General features: G+C 36.1%; 1 protein-coding gene across 1 annotated transcript; it reads right to left on the bottom strand.

The window, feature by feature from the left end:
- Positions 1-491: 491 nt before the first annotated feature.
- Positions 492-18,716, bottom strand: tmem64 (transmembrane protein 64). The gene is made up of 3 exons (XM_056479870.1): positions 17,467-18,716; positions 5,116-5,271; positions 492-2,325 (listed from the first exon to the last, which is right to left on the bottom strand). Exons 1-3 carry the CDS (start codon positions 18,160-18,162, stop codon positions 2,137-2,139), a joined length of 1,041 nt encoding a protein of 346 aa, XP_056335845.1. The 5' UTR covers positions 18,163-18,716; the 3' UTR covers positions 492-2,136.
- Between the last annotated feature and the right edge of the window lie 2,536 nt (positions 18,717-21,252).

The raw sequence follows: 21,252 nt of genomic DNA, 5'->3' as shown, positions 1-21,252 counted from the left end.
AACTCAAACCAACTGAGTACTGTAAAACCCAATAAATGAAGAGAACTCAAACCAACTGAGTACTGTAACACCCAATAAATGAAGAGAACTCAAACCAACTGAGTACTGTAAAACCCAATAAGTTAAGGCAACTCAAACCGTTTGAGGAAACTGATTGCAGCAAAACATTTGAGATAAAAAACGAATCTATACGAGTACTGTGAACTTACTCCATTTAAGTTGAATTAATGAGGTATTTAATTAACTCATTATCTTCAACACTGAGTTCAAAACTCTTTTAAATGAGTAAAATTAACTTTCAGTAAATTGAGTTAACTACACTCATTTCATTTGACAAAGTTGACTGTTGGGTTTTACAGTGCAGTAGTTTAAAGTAAATTTAAGTCTTTTTTACAGTGTAGCTCCATTAAAAAACTACTATTATTATTATTATTATTATTATTATTATTATTATTATTATTATTATGTAATTTGAAGTAAATTTAGGCATTTCTTTTACAGTGTAGCTTCATTAAGAAATTATTATTATTGTCAAACCACTGTTGTTTAACAACTTGCCTAATTAAACTTTAAAATTTCACTTTTAATACTAATCTCTTAAAAAATAACTATTCAAATCTTATGTACTGTCATCAACTACAAGGCATATTTGAACATTTTTCTGAATTTAAAATAAATATTAAAAAAGTGACACGTTTTGTTCATTTTAGACAACACGATACCAAAGAAACCCAAAAAGTTAGAGGATCAACACTTGCTGAAATAACATTTGAAGACGCAAAAACCTCCAACATCTGAAACTTTCTTCTAAAATTAGCATTTTTCTCAGGCTCCTATGTCTAGGTTCAGTAGTTTCACTGTTATGGCAAGGAATTGGTCATTTTCATCACTTCTAACGTGAAATAACTGAATAAAAACATAAAGGGCACAGAAAAGACTTGTTGTAGAAGAAAATTCCAGAGAGCACTTAAAGGTTTTTGCATCTGAACTCTTCATTTGTTGACCAAAAATGACAATTCTTTTACTTGAAATTTGGATCAAATGTTAGCAGATGTTTATAGAATAAAACAAATATTACCAACACACAATAAATCCAGAGAAACTTGGGTTTTACATTTTCAAGTGATCTCCTTTTTCGATAGCCGTATATTACTTTCTCTCCACTTTTCGAAATCCTATCATACATATTCAGCTTAATCTCATTTGTGCAAACCTTCTGAATTGAGATTCTAACAAAGAATAAATTAACAACAACAAAAAAAGTGAAAATGCTCACAGCCCTATAATAAAGCATTTGGTAAAATCATACAAGAAAGAAGGCAGAGAATTTCAGTCCTCTCAATATGAGAATGATTTACACGTACGATTTACACCGCTGAGCTAATCACGCTGTACTAAAGCCTCTTGGCAGGACATCCTTAAATATCCAGCTAAGAAAATTTCCTTCCTTCCCATCTGTTACAAAACTGCCGAGTAGCAAGTGTTCCCAGTTTTGGCAAAAGCCACAATATTATCCAGGCGGTGCTAACTGATAATATATATCTTTTTTCACTCTAGACATAACACACACACACACACACACACACACAAAATAACCTATTAAGCAATACTTTCAAAAAAAAGTATCAAAGAAAATTAAAACTAATTCTTCATTTTATCCAAATAACTGTAAAGATAGAGATATAGAGATATAAAACAAAGAAAAAAGCAAACATCTGAAGCATATTAACCTGATATATTAGTTGGGCCCTCTGTAATATCTAACTACATCTCAAGAACATTCTCTGGAATTATTTAAATCACCCATTTCATGCTTTAGACCTCCTATAAAGTTATATAATTTATATTAGTATCATAAAAAAGATCTTTAAAAAGAAAAGAAAATACATTAAATGTACCGCAAAAAAATCTCAAGTCAACTTCTCCTAGAATACTGGCCCGGGAACCCAATATTTGGGCAACGTTTCCACCTCTTCGTTTCTTCGGCTCTGACAGTTCATTGCCGGCCCTCAATCAGATCAGAACATTTCCAAAACAAAAACAAAAACAAAAAAAACTCCCTGATGCTGATCTCCAGTCAATCCAGAGCAACTGGAGGAAGGGCAGAAATCGGTTCATCAACAAGAAAAGCGTTGATCAGACCACGTTGATTCCTCCTCCTGTAGCCGCAGTCCGTTTGCTGCAGTATGTGGATCCGCCGTGGTTCGCCGCACCGCCGTTCATGTATGATGTCTTCATCTCCATCTGGCAGGCGGCGATGGCGGCGTTCAGTTCTACTTGTGCTCGATGTACAACGTAAAACATCAGGCCGATGCTGATGAAGATCTGATGAGAGGAACAGACAGACAGTTACCAGACGGATCTGCTGAAGGAGCCGAAAAAAGGATCCAGACGATAAGGCTTGTGGTTATAAATTTAAGCAATATTTCATGGGCTAATATATGGGAACAGATTGTCTTAGTCAAGAATCTAATTGCTGGTGTCTAACTTTACTACACACGAAAGAGCATGCAAAACAAGGACATTTTTGGCCAAGGCTTTTTTGTGCCAGTGACCATCTATAATTATGGTTTACGACAGGCTCCACAAAAATGATCCCTACCATCTAGAGTAGACATAAATATTTCATTTTCTCATGGGATAGAAAGAGATTGAGCATGTGCGCGCACGCACACACACACACACACACACATTTATTAGCCCTAAAAATTTATACTAAATTGAATTTAGCATACTTTTTTGAATATTTATCAAGCAGAGCAAGGAAACTTTACAGTATTTTCTATTATAGATTTTTCCTTACGCTGGAATGAAATCAGTTTTTATGTATTTGTATTAAGGCTGATTTAAACTTCTGCATCAAGTGATTGGCGTGACCCATGGCGCATACCTTGCGCATAGTCCTGCATTTATACTTCTGTGCGCTCTTTGTGTTGCTCTGCAATAACACTTCCGAAACGCTAGCTGGCAGTAAGTTATGTTCCTCTGTGTTGAGTTTCTTCATGGGTGTTTTTTTTCTGAACGCTACCTTAAATGTACAAGTTAAATGTACTTAAACGCTCATTCAGAGGCAGGAACCAGCAGACATGCAACAACTTTAATTATAAGTCAAACACAAAACATTTGAAGCTCTTTCACGGGAATTGACACTTGTAAACACTCGCTCCATTGGGCTCGTGGCTCTCAGCACCACCCACACTCATCACAGCATCCAAACCGACCAATCACAGAGCTTGCGCTACGCAACATTGCAACATGTAGTTACATTTTTTGAGAGGTGCTCTTCAGCATCAGCCACAGCGAGGGCTATGTGACTGCATGAAGGCTGCTCCGGACCTTATGTGTGTACTTGACGCAGAAGTATAAATCAGCCTTTACTGTAAGCTCACTATTATTGACCTCCTTAAGAATTTCTTTTTTTTTTTTTTTGGATCAAACTACTGTTGTCCAATGACTTGCTTAATTAACCTATTTAAGACTGTTAATACTAGTATCTTACAAAATAATTTGTAAAATATTATGGGCTGTCATCATGGCAAACTCAAAACCAAGTTATTAAGGATGATTTATTAAAACTATTGTGTTTAAAACGTCTTGGGAAAAAAAACCTTTGGATTAAACATCACTTGGGTAAGATTTGAAAAAGAATTGATTTTACATGAGGGCTAAAAATTTGGCATTCAGCGGTGTACACGCACGCACACACACACCTTTAAAATAGATTCAAATTTAAATAAGCGAAATCTTCTGCAGGGTTTCCCAAACTTTTGAGCTTGCAACCCTCAAAATAACAATTCCAGTGACTTGCGACCCCAACTATCCTCGAAGGTGGTTATAAACATACAAACATCGCACACAACAGTGCACACACGTCAGTAGGAACTATATAAACAAGCTTATTGACAACACAAAAAAGTGCAACAGTCTAAAGCTGATTAAACGTCTGCATCAAGCGCACACGTATGCTCCGGCACAGCTTGCTTGCGATTGCATAGCCATAACCGTGGCTGACGCAGACGCTGATGTGCACCTCTCATAAAACGTGACTACATGTCACAACAACGGGCTTTGCTCCACTTAATTATTCAATATGTCCATATGTCTGAAATATCCTGAAGCAGCAATACTGTTTTGTACTGTCGCATGAGATTCCCGCATTTTTAAAGATAAATATATATAACATTAGTACACATCAGTAACTCGCCAGTAACTTATTTAATGCATGTTCCAGTAAGAAAACATTGTAAATAATTGGAAATTCGGTGCCCGCACTAATCAAACCCTTGGGAACAACTGTGTTCGGAACCAAAGTTCACAGGTCTGTGGTCTCTGAACTCCTCTCAAGCGGTGGACTTCTACATTCTGATTGCTTGCCGCCGAACCGCATCATAGCTCATTACCATAAAGTTGACTTGATTAAAACTCTCCTCGATGCCCACACCGGCGAAGATGTGCCACGCTGCTCCTTGCCGCTTATCGGCACCGGCTCTCATAGAAAACGAATGACTTCCGCCTACTTTGACGCTTTCGCCGCTTTCGGTGTGAACGTACGGTGACACTCTTGCTGTGTCAGTAATCTAGCATAATCACCCCAGGGGTCGCAATCTAATTCAATGTTTACAATGCAAATCCAATTAGATCCACTTATTTGCTAAACAAAGCAAGTCTCTCATACAAGTAAACTACTTTACAAACTGTATTGTAAATAAATCATATTAACATTTCAATATTACTATAATTATATCACAATAATATTAGTAAAATAATTTTTAAAACTGAATAATTATAAATTTACACACATTTACACAAGTGAACACATGGACTCAATGATGGGCTAAAAATCTGCACAGATTACATGTGAGCCTACTAATGACAAATTGCTCATGACGTTTCTCATTTGGAATCTGGATAAAAACACCTGATAAATGTAGAAGCGTTTATCTTTTGGGTTGAATCATTTGTTAAAAAAAGCAATACATTTGTTTTAAAATAAGAAAAACTTGAAACTAATAACTTCCAATAGCAAAATCAATACATTTCTCAAAAGCAGTATGTCAATTTGTGAAGCCTGTATTCACAGGATATTCTGTCAAACATATTCTTAGAGAAGCTCACCTGTAGACTAAACACAAAGTATCCGCTGACGCTCTGTTCTGCGATCACATCCTCCATTGTACGCAGGGTGGTGCCCAGATAGGAGTTAAGGAGTTGTGTTGGGAGAAGTCCCACTGAGGAAGCCACTAAATAATTTGGCAAGGACACGTCTGTGATCTGTAAAAGAGAATGACAAATACATTTGGTCATAGAATTGGTCAAGATTTATCTCAGAGTGTTTTCACCGCCTGCAACGATGTGTCATCAGACTTATTCAGCCCCGGCACTGTCCTTCACATGTTAGCTGGATTTTCCCAACAGTCTCTACTGCAGAAAAATCATATACTAGCAATTGTTTATTTGACATTAATTCGCTTCACTCATTTTACATCCCTCATAGATTGAGTTTCACAATTGTAGGTTAATTTTGTAGGTCCAAACCAGTAAAAAAAAAACAACAACAAAAAAAAACAATACAATTAGCTCTAATTTGCTTAAAAGAACACTTCTGTAGTTATATGGTGTACGAAGACAAACAGAAAATGAAAACTTGCTCTTTTCTAGGCTGATATGGCTAGGAACTATACTCTCATTCTGGTGTAACAACCAAGGCAGTATTGTAGTCGAGAACAGCTCATTCCAGTCAGAGTCAAGGCTGAGTTAAGGGAGGTCTGAGTCAAGACCGAGACTAGAAAAGGCTGAGTTGGAGTCAATTTTTTGTATTTTTTACTAAAGGGAATATAATATGCATTTTCTTAACATTTTTTGCCATGATTTTTGTTTACTGAATCAGAGCTATTGATACTTAAAATATAATTTAAAAACAAAAATATATTTTTTTAAACCTGATAAATTGGCAAACCTAATTTTCTACAACTGTTAAAACGAAAAATCATGAAATGTTATTACATTTGTTATTAACAATCACGTTTGTGCTATAGCACCAGTTCCACCTGGACAGATGGTCAATTTTGTAACATTTAGCTTCTTTTCTTTTTAAAATGCTTTCGGAGAAAAACTGCTGCCTCCACTCTGAAGTTGCACACAAGAAAATCATCAATCATTGGATGTGTCAATCAAACATCAATTTAAAGAAATTTTAACATACAGCAATAAGCATGAATTATTTTGACTGGGACTTGGAGTGGACTTCAGTGGCGTCCAATTCCTAATATATACGAATACGAGTCAAGTCTGAGTCCAAATACACACAACTGCATCACCAAGCCCATTAAAATTTGGTCACAAGACCATAGTCCAAGTTTCGAGTGCACATGGAACTTTTCAGCCATATCATGACTGCAGCAGGTGCAATGATAATATGCAGCACTTGAAAATAGACCCTAGCTAGGTAACAGAGATGTGTAATATCATTGCACTTGCTGCATCCATGGTACCGTGTGGTATCAAGTCCCCCCTTGATTAACAAATCATATGAATCATATCAGCCTAGAAAGTGTCAACTTTTCATTTTCTATAGGTCTAAGTTCATGATGGAAGTGCAGAAGAGTCAAGTCTTAAACAGCAAAATTATTAAACTCTTTTTGAAATTTGAGTGAGATGCTATGGTCTAATTTGATTCAATGATTTATGCTAAGCTGAAAATGCTCCCACCAGACCCGAAGATTAGCTGAATGGATTCAAAAATGGTAAATAAAACAACTGTTTAAGTCATGGGAAGTAATAAAATGAACTTATTTCTCAAAAGTGGAGTGTTCCTTTAACATTGACACTGTCATTTTAAGACCAAAACTAAATATACAAAACCATTGACTCTTATGACATCAAGTGCCGTTTTTAGTCCATTTAGAAGTCTTTAGTCCATGTCGCATTAATATTTCAGTCGAACCACATCAGAATTCATTAGGATGCAATCCAAGCTTTCTCCGTAGTCTCAGTCTGTTTGTTTGGTGCACATCAAGGTTCGGATGGCAGTATTCAAACGAACTGCACTAACAGAACAAATCGCTTTATCAAATCAAACCCCTCCAAGTCTGAACACACCCTCAAATTCAGTTCCGTTTATGTAAACACTATGCAATGCACAGATTTCCACTGCAACACCTGTAGACGTTTTACTGGTTGTACTACATTGCTTTAATGCTTTGAAAAAATAAATATTTATTTAACTCTGTACCTTGTGTGTTAGTCAAACACACCCTGCATAAACAAACTGAAGATCTGTGTAACAACTGCATGCGCAAGTTGTAAAATGAAGCTCAAACTTATTTCTCTAACTGCTGAACTATGAAACATGACCCATTTTTGCTCATTCACAGAAGATGCAGATGTTGCTGCACTTGGGTTGCGTCAACCTATTAAAATTCATGAACCAAGTAAAATGATGCATTCTTGTTTTAAGAAGCAGCTTCATTGCAAATGGCCGTGAAGCAATATTTTAAGTACGCACTATGCAGACGCATGCATTGTGTTGGGTTACCTACATAAAGCATCACATTCTGCTTCAGCAGAAAACGTAGGACACGTTGAAATACAGTCCCTTCTATAGGACATGCTTTCTGAGGGTATGCGAAACACAATTCCACTGTGACGCGTTTAGTCCAGACATACATCATACCCTTGAGCTGTGATCCCTGTGTTAGGTTATAAAAAGAGAGGCCAAATAAAAGCAATTAGGCTTAACGTAATTAGATTCATTAGCACTTATAGGGAGTCTGAGGTTCAAGTTAAGTCAATTAGGCTGTACTGTCATTTTTCTATACATGGAGACATACAGTGTTGTGCCTCACAAGACCACAGTGCCATCATATGAATATCATCCTCAATTATGTCCTAGAGTTAGATGCTTCATATTGGAGCAGGAGTATCAGGTTCAGCTGCAGGTAAAAACAAAGACATAAATGAAGAGCTAAACATCTCTGGTGCTCAATTGCTACAGCGTTCTTCAGAAATAATCAACATTACAGTTGATCCAATGGCAATGACATACAATGACATGTACTAGTGTAATGTAGGTGACTTTTGTAGTAAATGTGTAAGTTTTACCTTTAAATCTCTGGTTTCATAATGCACACTGCATATAATTTGCTTAGGGTTAACAATTAATTGTGGATGTTCATACACTGACAATTCACTTGGTATATTACTAAATCTGGGTTAACATTCTTATTTGCATATCTGCAGTGTCAGCACGGTTGACTGGATAAATTCAGCACACAGCCTGTTTTCGTAAAGATCCCGTTCATATCTGGTGCAAAGATGTCTTTTTGAAAATCAGATCACAAATGACCAATGGCAAATAAAAGTGGATAATTCTGTGCCAAAATCACATGAAAAACTTCCTCTGCTCAATTGTTTTAATAGGAAAAATAACTATTTGTGTTTGTCTGAAGAAGGACAAACATATAGCGATTAAAAGGTAAAATATTAAAGGTTCCATAGAATAAAAATCTGAGTATAACTAGGCATAGCTTAATAATAAGAGTTCAGAAAATGGTGGACATACCGTGAGCCTCAAACACCACTGTTTTTCTCATTTTCATGAAGATCCCATAATTGTAAAATCTCAGGCAAATCAGAACAAAACACCAACTGATCCACACAGGATCATAAATATACACACCACAGGCAGCGTTTGATTAGCCACAATATTTCCTAGTGAGATTACCATAATATTTCTTTACTTTATTTTTTAGTTTATGTAAGTGTGTGTCATACTTACCATGTATGTGGGACTCTTATTTTGAAAACAGGACAGGTTTGAAGCTGGTCAACAACTGAAGAATGCTTATTTTGCGTGTGTGTCTATTTTAGAGAATATCACAATGTGTGTATGACCCAGGCACTAACATGAGCTACTGGAGCATCAGAGCAGAGCTCAATAATATTCACGACCCTTCCAAATATGGTCAAAAAACCCAACCATGTCAGGGTAAATTCCTATGGTTGGAATTGGACCTGTAAAACTGTTTCTGGAAAATGTTTGCCCCTTACCCATGACACATACATACTTTTTAGATATTAATGAGAAAAAAAAAAGTCTCATATTGCATCAATGCACTGCATTGTACAGCTCCTTTAACGGTCAGTGTTGTATTTTTACTATTAAATTCTAAAAACTATCAAATTAAATGTGGGTCAAATATTCACAAAATCAACAGCTGAGTTTAAAAAAAAAGTTTATTTCAATTATTTAAAAAGCTTATTAAAAACTTTATTTAATTCATCATTTGGGTTTGGCCATATTTTACTGAAGTATAGGTTGAATATGGAATTCCAGCTAAGATTTGCTGCCAAATATTGATCCATAAGAGGTCAAAATGACTTTAGAAAGATGGCAGCACCATTTTAGTTTTCACACAGAGATTAGAAGGTCTTTTTATTAATCAAATCTGTTTAGACTTTAGCATTAGTAATCTTGCACTGTATACTAATGGTAAAGGTAAAATAAGAAATAGAACTTGTATATAAATATTGGAGCTGAGGACCTGCTTGTGTTGACACAGGAGTAAAACAAGATGTAATATGTTTAATACTTGCCCAAATTTGACTTTCAAGGGTAGTTGAAAACACTGTTTTCACAGTGCAAAAGCATGTGTTCAAATAAAGACAGCCGCAACACATGATCATTATAGGACATGTACTGATAAATGTTTTTAGTGCATAGTATTATGACAGTTTACAGTTCAAATCATCAATAAACTTAAATAGTTTATTTTTTACATACAATTTCAGTTAATGTTTTTTTTCGAGTAACAGAAAATCTCATTACGGCCATTGTTATAGTTAATGATAACCCTAATCTACAAAAGTGTTACTTTATTTTATTTTGTTTATTGTAGTTTTATACATCCATAAAGCAGACCTGTACATAATTGGTCACCTATAACCGTCGTCATTGCTGCATGAAAACAAAACTGTTATGAAAACAAAACTGTTGTTCAGACATGCATTAATTATACATAGTGAGTGAGTTTCATGACAATACTAGAACACTTCCATCCTATCCATTGTTGATTTACACAGACCATTTGCATACAATGCTTTGAACTTCGTAGCTGTGAAACAAAATAAACATTTTATTAGAGAATGTTGATTGCTTGTCGATTGTAACAGGAGTGTTCTAGTTTTGACACATTCTACATTGACTTTTTTGCATGTGTGTGCCATGCTATGCACATCAATCCTTTTATCAATATATTTTAATCTACAAATGTATTTTAATGGGACAGTTAACCACAAAATAGGGCTGGGTGAAAAGTACACTTGAAGTCAGAATTATTAGGCCCCCTTTGATTTTTTCCTTTTAAAAATATTTCCCAAATGATATTTAACAGAGCAAGGAAATTTTCAGAGTATGTCTGATAATATTTTTTCTCCTGGAGAAAGTCTTATTTGTTTTATTTCGGCTAGAATTTTTTACTTTTTAAAAAAAAGCATTATGGTCAAAACAGAGGTCTACAGAACAAACCATCGTTATACAGTAACTTGCCTAATCACCCTAACCTGTCTAGTTAACCTAATTAACCTAGTTAAGCCTTTAAATATTACATTGGCTGTATAGAAGTGTCTTGAAAAACATCTTGTAAAATATTATTTACTGTCATCATGGCAAAGATTAAATAATTCAGTTATTAGAAATTAGTTATTAAAACTGTTATGATTAGAAATGTGTTGAAAAAAAAAAACTTCCCTCCATTAAACAAAAACTGTGGAAAAAATAAACAAATTAAATAATTCTGACTTCAACTGTAATTGAAATCAACATTCAAAACCTATAATCAATCTAATTTTTCCAGGTCAGTTTTTTAAATTCCTTTCTCAACAGTGTGTGGAGTCATGTGACCCCGCTCTGTTAAGGCCGATTTTTACTTCTGCGTCGAATGCATGGGTATGGTCCGGCACAGCCTTCGCGTGGTCGCATACCTGCGCACATCTTATAAAAAAATTGTAACTACACATCGTCCGTTTGCACTACATTTACGTTGATTGGAAGCTGCGCCAGAAATGCCTTGAGATGCCATATTTTCTATTACAATAAAATTATTGGTTACATTTTGTTAGAGATACTGCTTATTTTCTACTTTTAAAATGAAAAGCTTTTAACACGATTAATTTGTTTCCAAAAGTTACTTACAAAAGTTGCAAGTTACTCATTTTCACTTTTTTAAATAAGAAAAATTGTTTTAGGCAATATCAACGTAAAACAACTGAAGTTTAATAAATAATCATAGATAGTTGATATTAGGGCCGTGCGATTTGAGGGAAAATATCTCATTGCGATTTTTAACAGATGTTGTGATTTCAATTTGATTTGTGATTTAATTTTGTAGTCAAGCTTCAGCTTAGTAATCTGTATTGTAGCTTCTTATGCTGAAATGCAGTGTGTTAGTCAAATAATGGACGTGAAAATGTATTAACTTACTCCAACTTTTATTTAATTTTTTTTTTAAACATTCAGAAATTAAACAAATTTTTCTCTAGAGCAAACAGAAGTGAGTTGTGCCGTTAGTTATCTCCTGGTGCCTTTGTGATGTTTTTTCATGTGGTGTAACAGCTGCAAACAGTTCTGAAACTGCACTTTGCTGTTGCTTGCTACTAGGTTGAGTGTCACTGGCAGTACTTTCAGTTGATTTTTAGCAAGACACTTCTCACAGGCTGCCTGTGGTGCTTTTTTAGATGCTGGTTGTTGACTTTCCTCGTGCTGTGGCAACAATTCTGTGATAGCCATTATGAATGACCATTTTTTGTTCAGTATCTGACTTTGAAACCAAAATATTCCAATATTATTGACATACTGTTTTTCTTTGATATGAATTCATCTATTAATGCTTCTTAAGCAGGAGAAGCCATCATCCCACTGGTCCGCGCTTTCCTGTTTGTTTGTGGGCGTTCTGCATAGTTCGGTTGAGCAATTCTGATTGGGCAGAATGAAATTAAACTCACTCAATTGGCTAGTAAGACTGTCACACACAGACGGCAGTCACACGTTTGCTGAGTGGGGGGATTATATAATACATATATATGTAAATTTCATATCGCAGCCTCTTGCGATTGGCTCATCACAACGTTTCAAATCATGATTGCAATTTGATTTCGATCAATCGCACAGCCCTGTGTTTTCTTTGATTATTTTAAAATCAAGCAATGCACCATTCAATCAAACATCTCTCACTTGTAATATGTGAGCATATTTACTTTACAAAACTCATCAGTAAATGATGAGGGCACAAAAATAAAATAAATTAATCATAAGAATTAATCAAGATTTGATTTTAATGCCAAATGCCCCAGCCCTACCTCAAAATAAAAACTGTCATCGTTTATTCATCCTAGATTGGTTACAAATTGGTTTTAGTTTGACAAAAAAAGCCATTGACCTCTATAGTAGTTTTTGTTCCTACTATGGATGACAATGGCTGCTTTATTTCACCATTCTTCAGAATATCTTCCTTTGTGTTCAACAGAATAAAGAAACTCAACATTTACAACAGTTTTTTTTTTGTTAATTTATGAAAACACACTTAAAACACAATTTTCCTGCTCTATAAAAGACTTTAAAGTTTAGTGTTAATGCTAAATACTTTAATTCATCAATGCCTTCATTTACTGTGTTTAACCCCTACAAAAAATGTACATTCAATAAAATACTTGGCTGTAACCAAAAAATAAATAAAAAATTTTATGGATAATATTTATAAATATTTAATAATTACTTTAACTATAGTCTTTCATTACGTTCAATAAACTGGAACACCTACTTTGCAAATATACCAAATATTGGTTGTTAATCTAGTCAGTGACACAAACCGCTACTGTAATCAGGTGTTCAATGTTCATTTCCAGCACTCCTAAACCATAGATATCAGTAACAGTGACTCACTGTCAGCCAAATTAACACAGTCCGTCAAGTGGATGACGTGTTGCAAAGCATTCAGCTAGTATAAAGACATCTGCTCATAACCATCATAGTCATCACCATCACAAAAAAAATACATCAAAAGAACAATTAATTTACATATGAATCATCCAGTGAATAGATTATGCAAACTGAACGCATAATAGTCAAATGTTCCAACAACAACAAAAAAAGATCAACCAGTTCAAATCAAAAACTATACTAGCCTATATTTATTTATATATCTCAAATCTAATTTAAAATGAGCATATGTAATCTTTTAAAATGTGACTTATGGACAACAAAAAAACTGAATAAGGTATTGCTTTCGAATCAGTCTAAAGGGAAAGAGCCAATTTTAGGTGACCAAACCAAATCATTTACATAAAATTCAAATGTAATCAAAAATCACTTATAGAAGCCAAGAAAACTTTACAATAAGGTTTCATTTGTTAATGTTAATGTATTGACATGAACTAAGTATGAACAGTACTTGAGCAGCATTCATTAATCATAGTTCAACATTTACTAATGCATTATAAACATCCAAATTCACGCTTGATAACATTAGTTAATGCATCATGAGTGAACTTGTACAACTTTATTTTCACTAACTAATGTTAACCAATATGAACAAATACTGTAATAAATATTGTATTGTTCATTGTTTGATCATGTTAATAAATACCTTACCTAACATTAACTAATACAATCTTATTGTAAAGTGTGTGAAAATCCCAGTAGATCAGCAGTTTCTGAAATACTCAGACAAGCCCATCTGGCACCAACAACCACGCCACGTTCAAAATCGATTAAATCACCTTTCTTCCACATTTTGATGCTCGGTTTGAACTGCAGCAGATCATCTCGATCATGTCTACATGCCTAAATGCCTAAGCTGCTGCCATGTGATTGGCTGATTAGAAATTTGCGTTAACGAGCAGTTGAACAGGTGTACCTAATAAAGTGGCCGGTAAGTGAATATAATGTGTGCCACCATGTTTAAAGTTAAAACTGGGTTAGTAATAATTCATCCAATTCTGAGTAAAGCTAAAGGAGACGGCAGATGCCGTGGTAGGCATGTATCGCTGTTCATTACTGTCCTCTGTCATTGTCAAAGGTTACAGTTTCTTTCTCATGTGTGTCAGCTAATTAAAAATGTATTATGTTGGCAATGCAAAGAGTCTGAAGGTAATATTTCAACGTACACAAAGACCTGTCTCTACCCTTGATCTTTCGTGAGGAGCAGTTGCGTTTGATTTAAATCTGGCTCTGAGCAGGAGGTCTTAATTGTTTAAGCCCGGTAAATCTGGATAAAGCCACCTGGATGTCCCTTAAAGATTAACAGCCAGCTCAATGCAATTAAACAGAGACGTCCGTGTGCTTGGTGGCCTTTTACTGGGGTAAAAATAAAATAATGCATGTTTGTTTCTACTCAAAACTCACTATAATTTAAAGCACTAAAGCATCAATTTACACAACACGTCTGCCCTCAATATTAATTTGACCAACTGGCATTCTGAGTGTGATATGAATATAATAGGAAGGAACTGGGGCATTACACGGTTTGTGATTTTTTTTTTTGTGGCTTAACTATGTTCAGAGTCTTTTTAGGCACTGCTGTTGGCAAAGTAAAATCCTGAAGCTCGAGCTTTTTTCACTTCATGGTCGCTCAAATTGAGGTTTCTCCCATCGGTGAGAGAATTTAAAACGAGGAATGGATTTAGAGTTTGAATGCTTGTGAAAATCTCATTCAACTCATACAGTAGTTCAGGTTAGAGCTGCACAATACAGTGCATCTGGAAAGTATTCATTGCGCTTCACTTTTTCCACATTTTGTTACAGCCTTATTCCAAAATGGATTAAATTTATTTATTTCCTCAAAATTCTACACACAATACAAATTTTTTTAATTGTTGCAAATTTATTAAAAAAAAAAAAGCTGAAAAAAAAAAAAAAAAAAAAAAAAAAAAAAAAAAAAATCACATGTACATAAGTATTCACAGCCTTTGCCGTGAAGCTATAAATTAAGCTCAGGTACATTCTGTTTCCACTGATCATTCTTAAGATGTTTCAGCAGCTTAATTGGAGTTCATCTGGGGTAAATTCAGTTGATTGGACATTATTTGAAAAGGCATATATCTGGCTATATAAGGTCCCAGCGCATGTCAAAGCACAAACCAAGCATGAAGACAAAGGAATTGTCTGTAGACCTCCAAAACAGGATTGTCTCAAGAAACAAAGCTGGAGAAGGTTACAGAAAAATTTCTGCTGCTCTGAAAGCTCCAATGAGCACAGTGGCCTCCATCATCCATAAGTGGAAGATGTTTGGAACCACCAGGACTCTTCCAAGAGCTGGCAGGCTATCTAAGCTGAGTGATCGGGGGAGAAGGGCCTTAGTCAGGGAGCTGATTAATAACCTGATGGTCACTCTGTCTGAGCTCCAGCATTCTTCTGTGGAGAGAGAAGTACCTTACAGAAGGACAACCATCTGTGCAGCAATCCACCAATCAGGCCTGTATGGTAGAGTGGCCAGACAGAAGCCACTCCACAGCTAGAATTTGCCAAAATGGCACCTAAAGGACTCTCAGACCATAAGAAACAAAATTCTCTGGTCTAATGAGACTAAAATTGAACTCTTTAGAGTGAATGCCAGGCGTTATGTTTGGAGAAAACAAGGGACCGCTCATCACCAAGCTAATACCATCCCTACAGTGAAGCATGTTGGTGGCAGCATCATGCTGAGGGGATGTTTTTCAGCAGCAGGAACTGGAAGACTAGTCAGGATAGAGGGAAAGATGAATGCATCCATGCATAGAGACATCCTGAATGAAAAGCTGCTTCAGAGTGCTCTTGACCTCAGACTGGGGCGATGGTTCATCTTCCAGCAGGATAATGACTCAAAGTAATTTCAATGGAGTGGCTTCACAAAAACTCAGTGAATGTCCTTGAGTGGCCCAGCCAGAGCCCAGACCTAAATCCCATTGAACGTCGCTGGAGAGATCTGAAAATGGCTGTACACCATCGCTTCCTTTCCAACCTGACAGAGCTTGAGACGTTCTGCAAAGAGGAATGGGCAAAAATTCCCAACGACAGGTGTGCCAAGCTTGTGGCATCATATTCAAAAAGATTTGAGGCTGTAATTGCTGCCAAAGGTGCATCAACAAAGTATTGAGCAAAGGCTGTGGATACTTATGTACGTGTGATTTTTCAGATTTTGTTTTTTTTTTATAAATTTGCAACAACTTCAAAAAATCTTTTTTTTTCACATTGTCATTATGGGGTATTGTGTGTAGAATTTTGAGGAAATAAATGAATTTAATCCATTTCAGAATAAGGCTGTAACATAAAAAAAATGTGGAAAAGTGAAGCGCTATGAATACTTTCCAGATGCACTGTGCATCATTTCAACATTGATATCGCAATGTGTGCATCTCAGATCAATGTCGAGTCAAGATTATGGTTGACCAGGAACCACAGCTCAGAACATGTCATTAGTGGAGTCATTCATTGCAAAGTTTAACCATAATCAAGAGAAAGTTTATAATTGTATGTGTTTTAGGGCCTGTGACTGTGTGAGCATTTTAAACAAGTGTGACTTTAACAACGAATAACTGTATTTATTTATTTAATGATGATGAAGAAGATAATACAGTATTATTTTACATTTGATTATTCAATTTATTTACCTGAATACAAGTTACTTACCCTAACTGTTAGACTATATAACTGTTAAACAAAGCGCTGTTTATTTAATTTGTATTTTTTTCACTTTTGAATTTATGTGCTTGTGATTTGTTTGCTATATTTTATGCAGCACGCCTACAAAATCAACTAAACAATGAAAAATGACAAGTTAATTCTGATAAAAAATATTTAATTAATCTGGTGAAATTGTATTTATAGTGCATGTCACAGAAAAATCTACATATCTCAATGTCCTTTCTTTTTTTAAATATCATGCTGGCTTAATTCAGGTTATGTAAAAAGAATGTTTTGATATTAGACATTTCTTGATAATTCCAAAGCTAGGATATTTAGCTATATTCCGGTTTGGTTCATAGCTTATAACACTTTAATAAAGGCTTATATATATATATATTTTTTTTTTTTTTTTTTTTTTTGACTATAAATATGATTTTAAAAAAGTCCCATGGGACAAAACAGATGAGAAAAGTACTTGTTTAAAAAAAAATGTAAAGCAAAATTAACAAATTTAAAAAAACAAACACCGTAAAACCTGTTTTACATTAGCTTGTTGAAACTTCTTTAGGTAAAAAAAAATAACTAAAATGTAACAAATGACTAACTTAAAAAAAACTGACAAATAGACAGATAACAACAACATAAAGTGACAAAACTAAATCATAAAATTTTCATAATTCATGGGTGAAATTATAAAAACAAACTTAATTAAAAATATTAATAAAAATTGCAATCATATATCACACACACAAATAATAAAGACGGAATAATAACAGTGTTGACATTATGAATGACCGAAACACACTTACCGAGAAGACCGCGTTCTGCAGACCGAAGGGGATCGGCGTGAGTCTCGCTAAGGCCACAATTTTGAGTCCACTTCCACCCTCCACCACCCGGATAACAGCGCTCAGCTGCTCACTGCTCCCGATCTTACTCAAAACCCAGTTCGTCAGCAACCGCTTGCACACCACATGTGCAATAAAAGTCCCGATCAAAACCCCAACCATCACCAGTCCCATGCCCAACACAAACCCATACAAATAGCCCGCGGCCACGTTGAGCACAATATACCCCCATCCGCAGGGGAAGGAGACGGTGATCAAGCCCACAATGAAGAGCATGGCTCCCACGAGACTGTCCAAACTCTCCACCCACAGCAGCACATCCTTCAGGTACTGGCGTACCAGAGCCACTGACGAGAAGCACACGGCGGTCAGGACGCACGCCAGCAGGGCACTTTTAAAGCAACAGGTGGTAATGCAACACGGGTGTCTGAATTCGGGGGTGAAGGACGAGGCGGGCTCGGTCAAGCCCGCGGGGTCCGCATCTGTTTTGCCTCCGTTCGCTCTCTCGTCAAACACGTTACAGATCAAGATGTCGATCTTGTCGCAGTCAAGCGAGTCCGGGGTCCTCTGGAGCCAGCGGCTCAGCTGGATGTGCCCCTTCCCCGCGGCGTGCTTCAGGGCTTTCAGCACACCCTGCACTGGCCCCAAGCTCCACATATTCACCCCTTCTTCATATGACTTAACCCGACTGATCGATCGGACGTCCAGTCCAAAACGCTGACCCTCGATTCCACACGTAGCAACCCTGAATTCCCTGAATAGTCCCAAACAGATTTACAGTGCACTAGTTTATCTGGGAAAAACCGATGTGGAGTCGTGCCACTTCAAGGACTTGAGATGCAAGCGTGTCGGCTGTGGTTCACTTCTGAACGCCATGCTCTCCTTCCCAACATCTGACGAGTGAAATCCCTTCAAGCGTGTTCAGATTGCTCCTGTCACCGGCGGATAAATCACACACACTCACACACACGCTCAACTTTCCCGAGCTCACTGCAGTGCTCCCATTCAGGCTCCGGTCCAAAGTCCCGCCGCTCGTCCGCCTCAGCGTGTCACATCTCGTGGGCCGGAGGACGACGACTGTGAAAGTGTCGTATTGACGGTCGGTGTCTTTGCTGGACGGATTTGTTTACATTCGCACCGCAAGCTCTTGCCCACATCGGTAAGGGATGTTTACGCCAAGCGTTATTCATGCCAGTGTTTGTTTCCCAGTATTCTGTGCGACGTCATCACGTGATCTCACAGGAGAGTATCGCGATAACACCACACAGGAGCGCACTTGCAGTTCAGAGGGACATGATTAAATCAAAATATTTTACTCATGGATTTATTGATCGTTTGTAATATGTCGTATGATAGTTTAATCAAATATAGCCTACACACACTCTTAAAAATTAAGCTTCTTTATCGTCATTGGTTGTTCCATGAAAAACCATTAATATTAATTTCACTCGAGGCTTTTTTGTGTAAATTTTTTCTTTTTTTTAATTATTAAAATGGTTATTACACTAACAAAAATGGTTCTTTTAAAAATATTTTCTTAAAGTTTCTTTTACAAACTAAAAATAGTTTGATACATTGCTGCAAATCACAGTGGCACAGTGGGTAGCGCTCTCGCCTCACAGCAAGAAGGTTGCTGGTTCGATCCTCAGCTGGGTCAGTAAGCATTTCTGTGTGGAGTTTGCATGTTCTCCCCGTGTTGGTGTGGGTGCCCCCCCACAAGTCCAAAGACATGCGGTACAGGTGAATTGGGTAAGCTAAATTGTCTGTAATGTAAGTGTACGAATGTTTCCCAGTGATTTGCAGCTGGAAGGGCATCTGCTGTGTAAAACATATGCTGGATAAGTTGGCGATTCATTCCGCTGTGGTATTAATAAAGGGACTAAGCTGAAAAGAAAATGAATGAATGAGCATTGCTGCAAAATAAATAGGCCTGAAAACATTTTGGAATTGGACCCTTTATTTTATTTTAGTGTAAATAAGAAACTGATATTAAAACATTTCTTAAAAATATATTTTTTTAAAAACTTTGGTTTTAAAGGAAACTAATGGTCCCTGTGTGTCTCTAATGACAATTTGCTGCCTTCAATTTGTTAAATATAAAAAATCCTAACGGAATATGTTCATACAAGAAACGATTAAAATTATCTTGTTTTTAAAGGTCAAACATCATTTTTTAAAACATTTTAGCAGGGCTGGAATAATAACTGTTGTATTGTATGATGTTATCATACTTAGAGGCCAAGTACAAATGTTTATGAATGGCACTCTCTTTTTTTCTTATGCTGTAAATTTTATTAATGTGAACAACATTTTAACCTATTTAAGCCCACCGGCAAACTATTATTGCCAAAGTTCATATTTGCATTTTCCTTGTATAAGTATATATATATATTTTTTTTACATGTTATCTATGTTTAATTTCTCCATAACATGAAAGCAAACAATCAAATAAAAGCTTTCAAGAAATAAAAAAATGAAATTGACTTTCTTCCTGTCACATGAGGCTTTCTACTTCCAACATTACCAACCATAATAAAGGCAATCCCAAATACCCCCCCCCCCCCAAATAACGGCAATTTTCATTTAAGTTTTTTTTTTTCATGAAGGTCTTTAGAATCACACAAACGAAACAGATTTTTCAAGAGATCTATGGTTATTGTATATTCTGGCAACAGTCCGGCAAGTAGTTTGTGTGGGGAATTAGGGAATACTGTGTTAATAAGTCCATAAACCAAGGATATTGGTCTTGTTGTATGTTGTTGTTTTGTTTTTTTTCATAACAACCCACCTGGGTGGCACAGTGGCTCAGTGGGTAGCACTGTCACCTCACAGCAAGAAGGTCATTGGTTCTAGTCCTGGCTGGGTCAATTGGAGATTCTGTGTGGAAGTTACATGTTCTCTCTGTGTTCACATGGGTTTCCTCAGGGTTCTCCGTTTCCCCCACAGTTCAAAGACATGCGCTACACACTGAAAAAAAAAAGATTTCTGCAATATTGTTGCAAACAATTCATATGGGTTGAATTTAAGCAAACAAATTAAATTGAGCAATGTTTAAATTCAGCCCAAATAAATTGTTTACAACCACCTAACTTAAAACAAATTTGTAAATGCAAGGAATCATCTTTGAATCATTTTGAATCAACAGGTAAAAGAAAACAATAGAAGAAAACATATTAAAACAAAGACCAAAAAGATGTGTCTTTAAAGGCTTTATAAAAAGTTCAACTGAACTTATAGGTGAATGGAATAAGCTAAATTGGCTGTAGTGTATGCATGTGTGTGAATGCAAGAGTGTATGGGTGTTTCCCAGTGTATGGGTGGAAGGGCATCCGCTGCTTAAAACATATGCTAGATAAGTTGGCGGTTCATTTCGCTGTGGCGACCCCAAACTAATAAAGGGACTAAGCTGAAAAGAAAATGAATAAATGAATGAACATTCCTAAAAGAAAACTTAACCCTTAAACATCTTTACTGTAAAGTAGACTTTTTGATACACAATTTGATGCACAGAAAAATCCCCAGAGTAAAATTAACTTCTCAGAGAGTATTTGGTTTCACTCCCAAAGGAAGTTAAAATAACACTGGAGCAGGTTTAAAGTGCCGATTGAAAAGTAATGATAAAATGACTGAAGAAAAACACAAAACTACAACTGATTTCAGTCACAGTGTTAAGGCCCTGCTATTCACAAGTAGTTTCAAACGGCAGCTTTTTTTTACATTATTTGTCCACATAAAAAGGCAGTATTG

Source organism: Danio aesculapii, chromosome 19 (genome assembly GCF_903798145.1).
Source record: "Danio aesculapii chromosome 19, fDanAes4.1, whole genome shotgun sequence".
Taxonomy (NCBI): domain Eukaryota; kingdom Metazoa; phylum Chordata; class Actinopteri; order Cypriniformes; family Danionidae; genus Danio; species Danio aesculapii.
This window is presented reverse-complemented; position numbering and strand designations above follow the sequence as displayed.

What these genes read in the sequence shown, in the direction of transcription:
- tmem64 (XM_056479870.1), bottom strand. Translation starts at nt 18,162, where the DNA reads ATGTGGAGCTTGGGGCCAGTGCAGGGTGTGCTGAAAGCCCTGAAGCAC. An exon ending in TGCAGAACGCGGTCTTCTCG is followed by an intron (nt 5,272 to 17,466) that starts GTAAGTGTGTTT and finishes TCTCTTTTACAG; the next exon opens with ATCACAGACGTGTCCTTGCC. An exon ending in ACTTTGTGTTTAGTCTACAG is followed by an intron (nt 2,326 to 5,115) that starts GTGAGCTTCTCT and finishes TCCTCTCATCAG; the next exon opens with ATCTTCATCAGCATCGGCCT.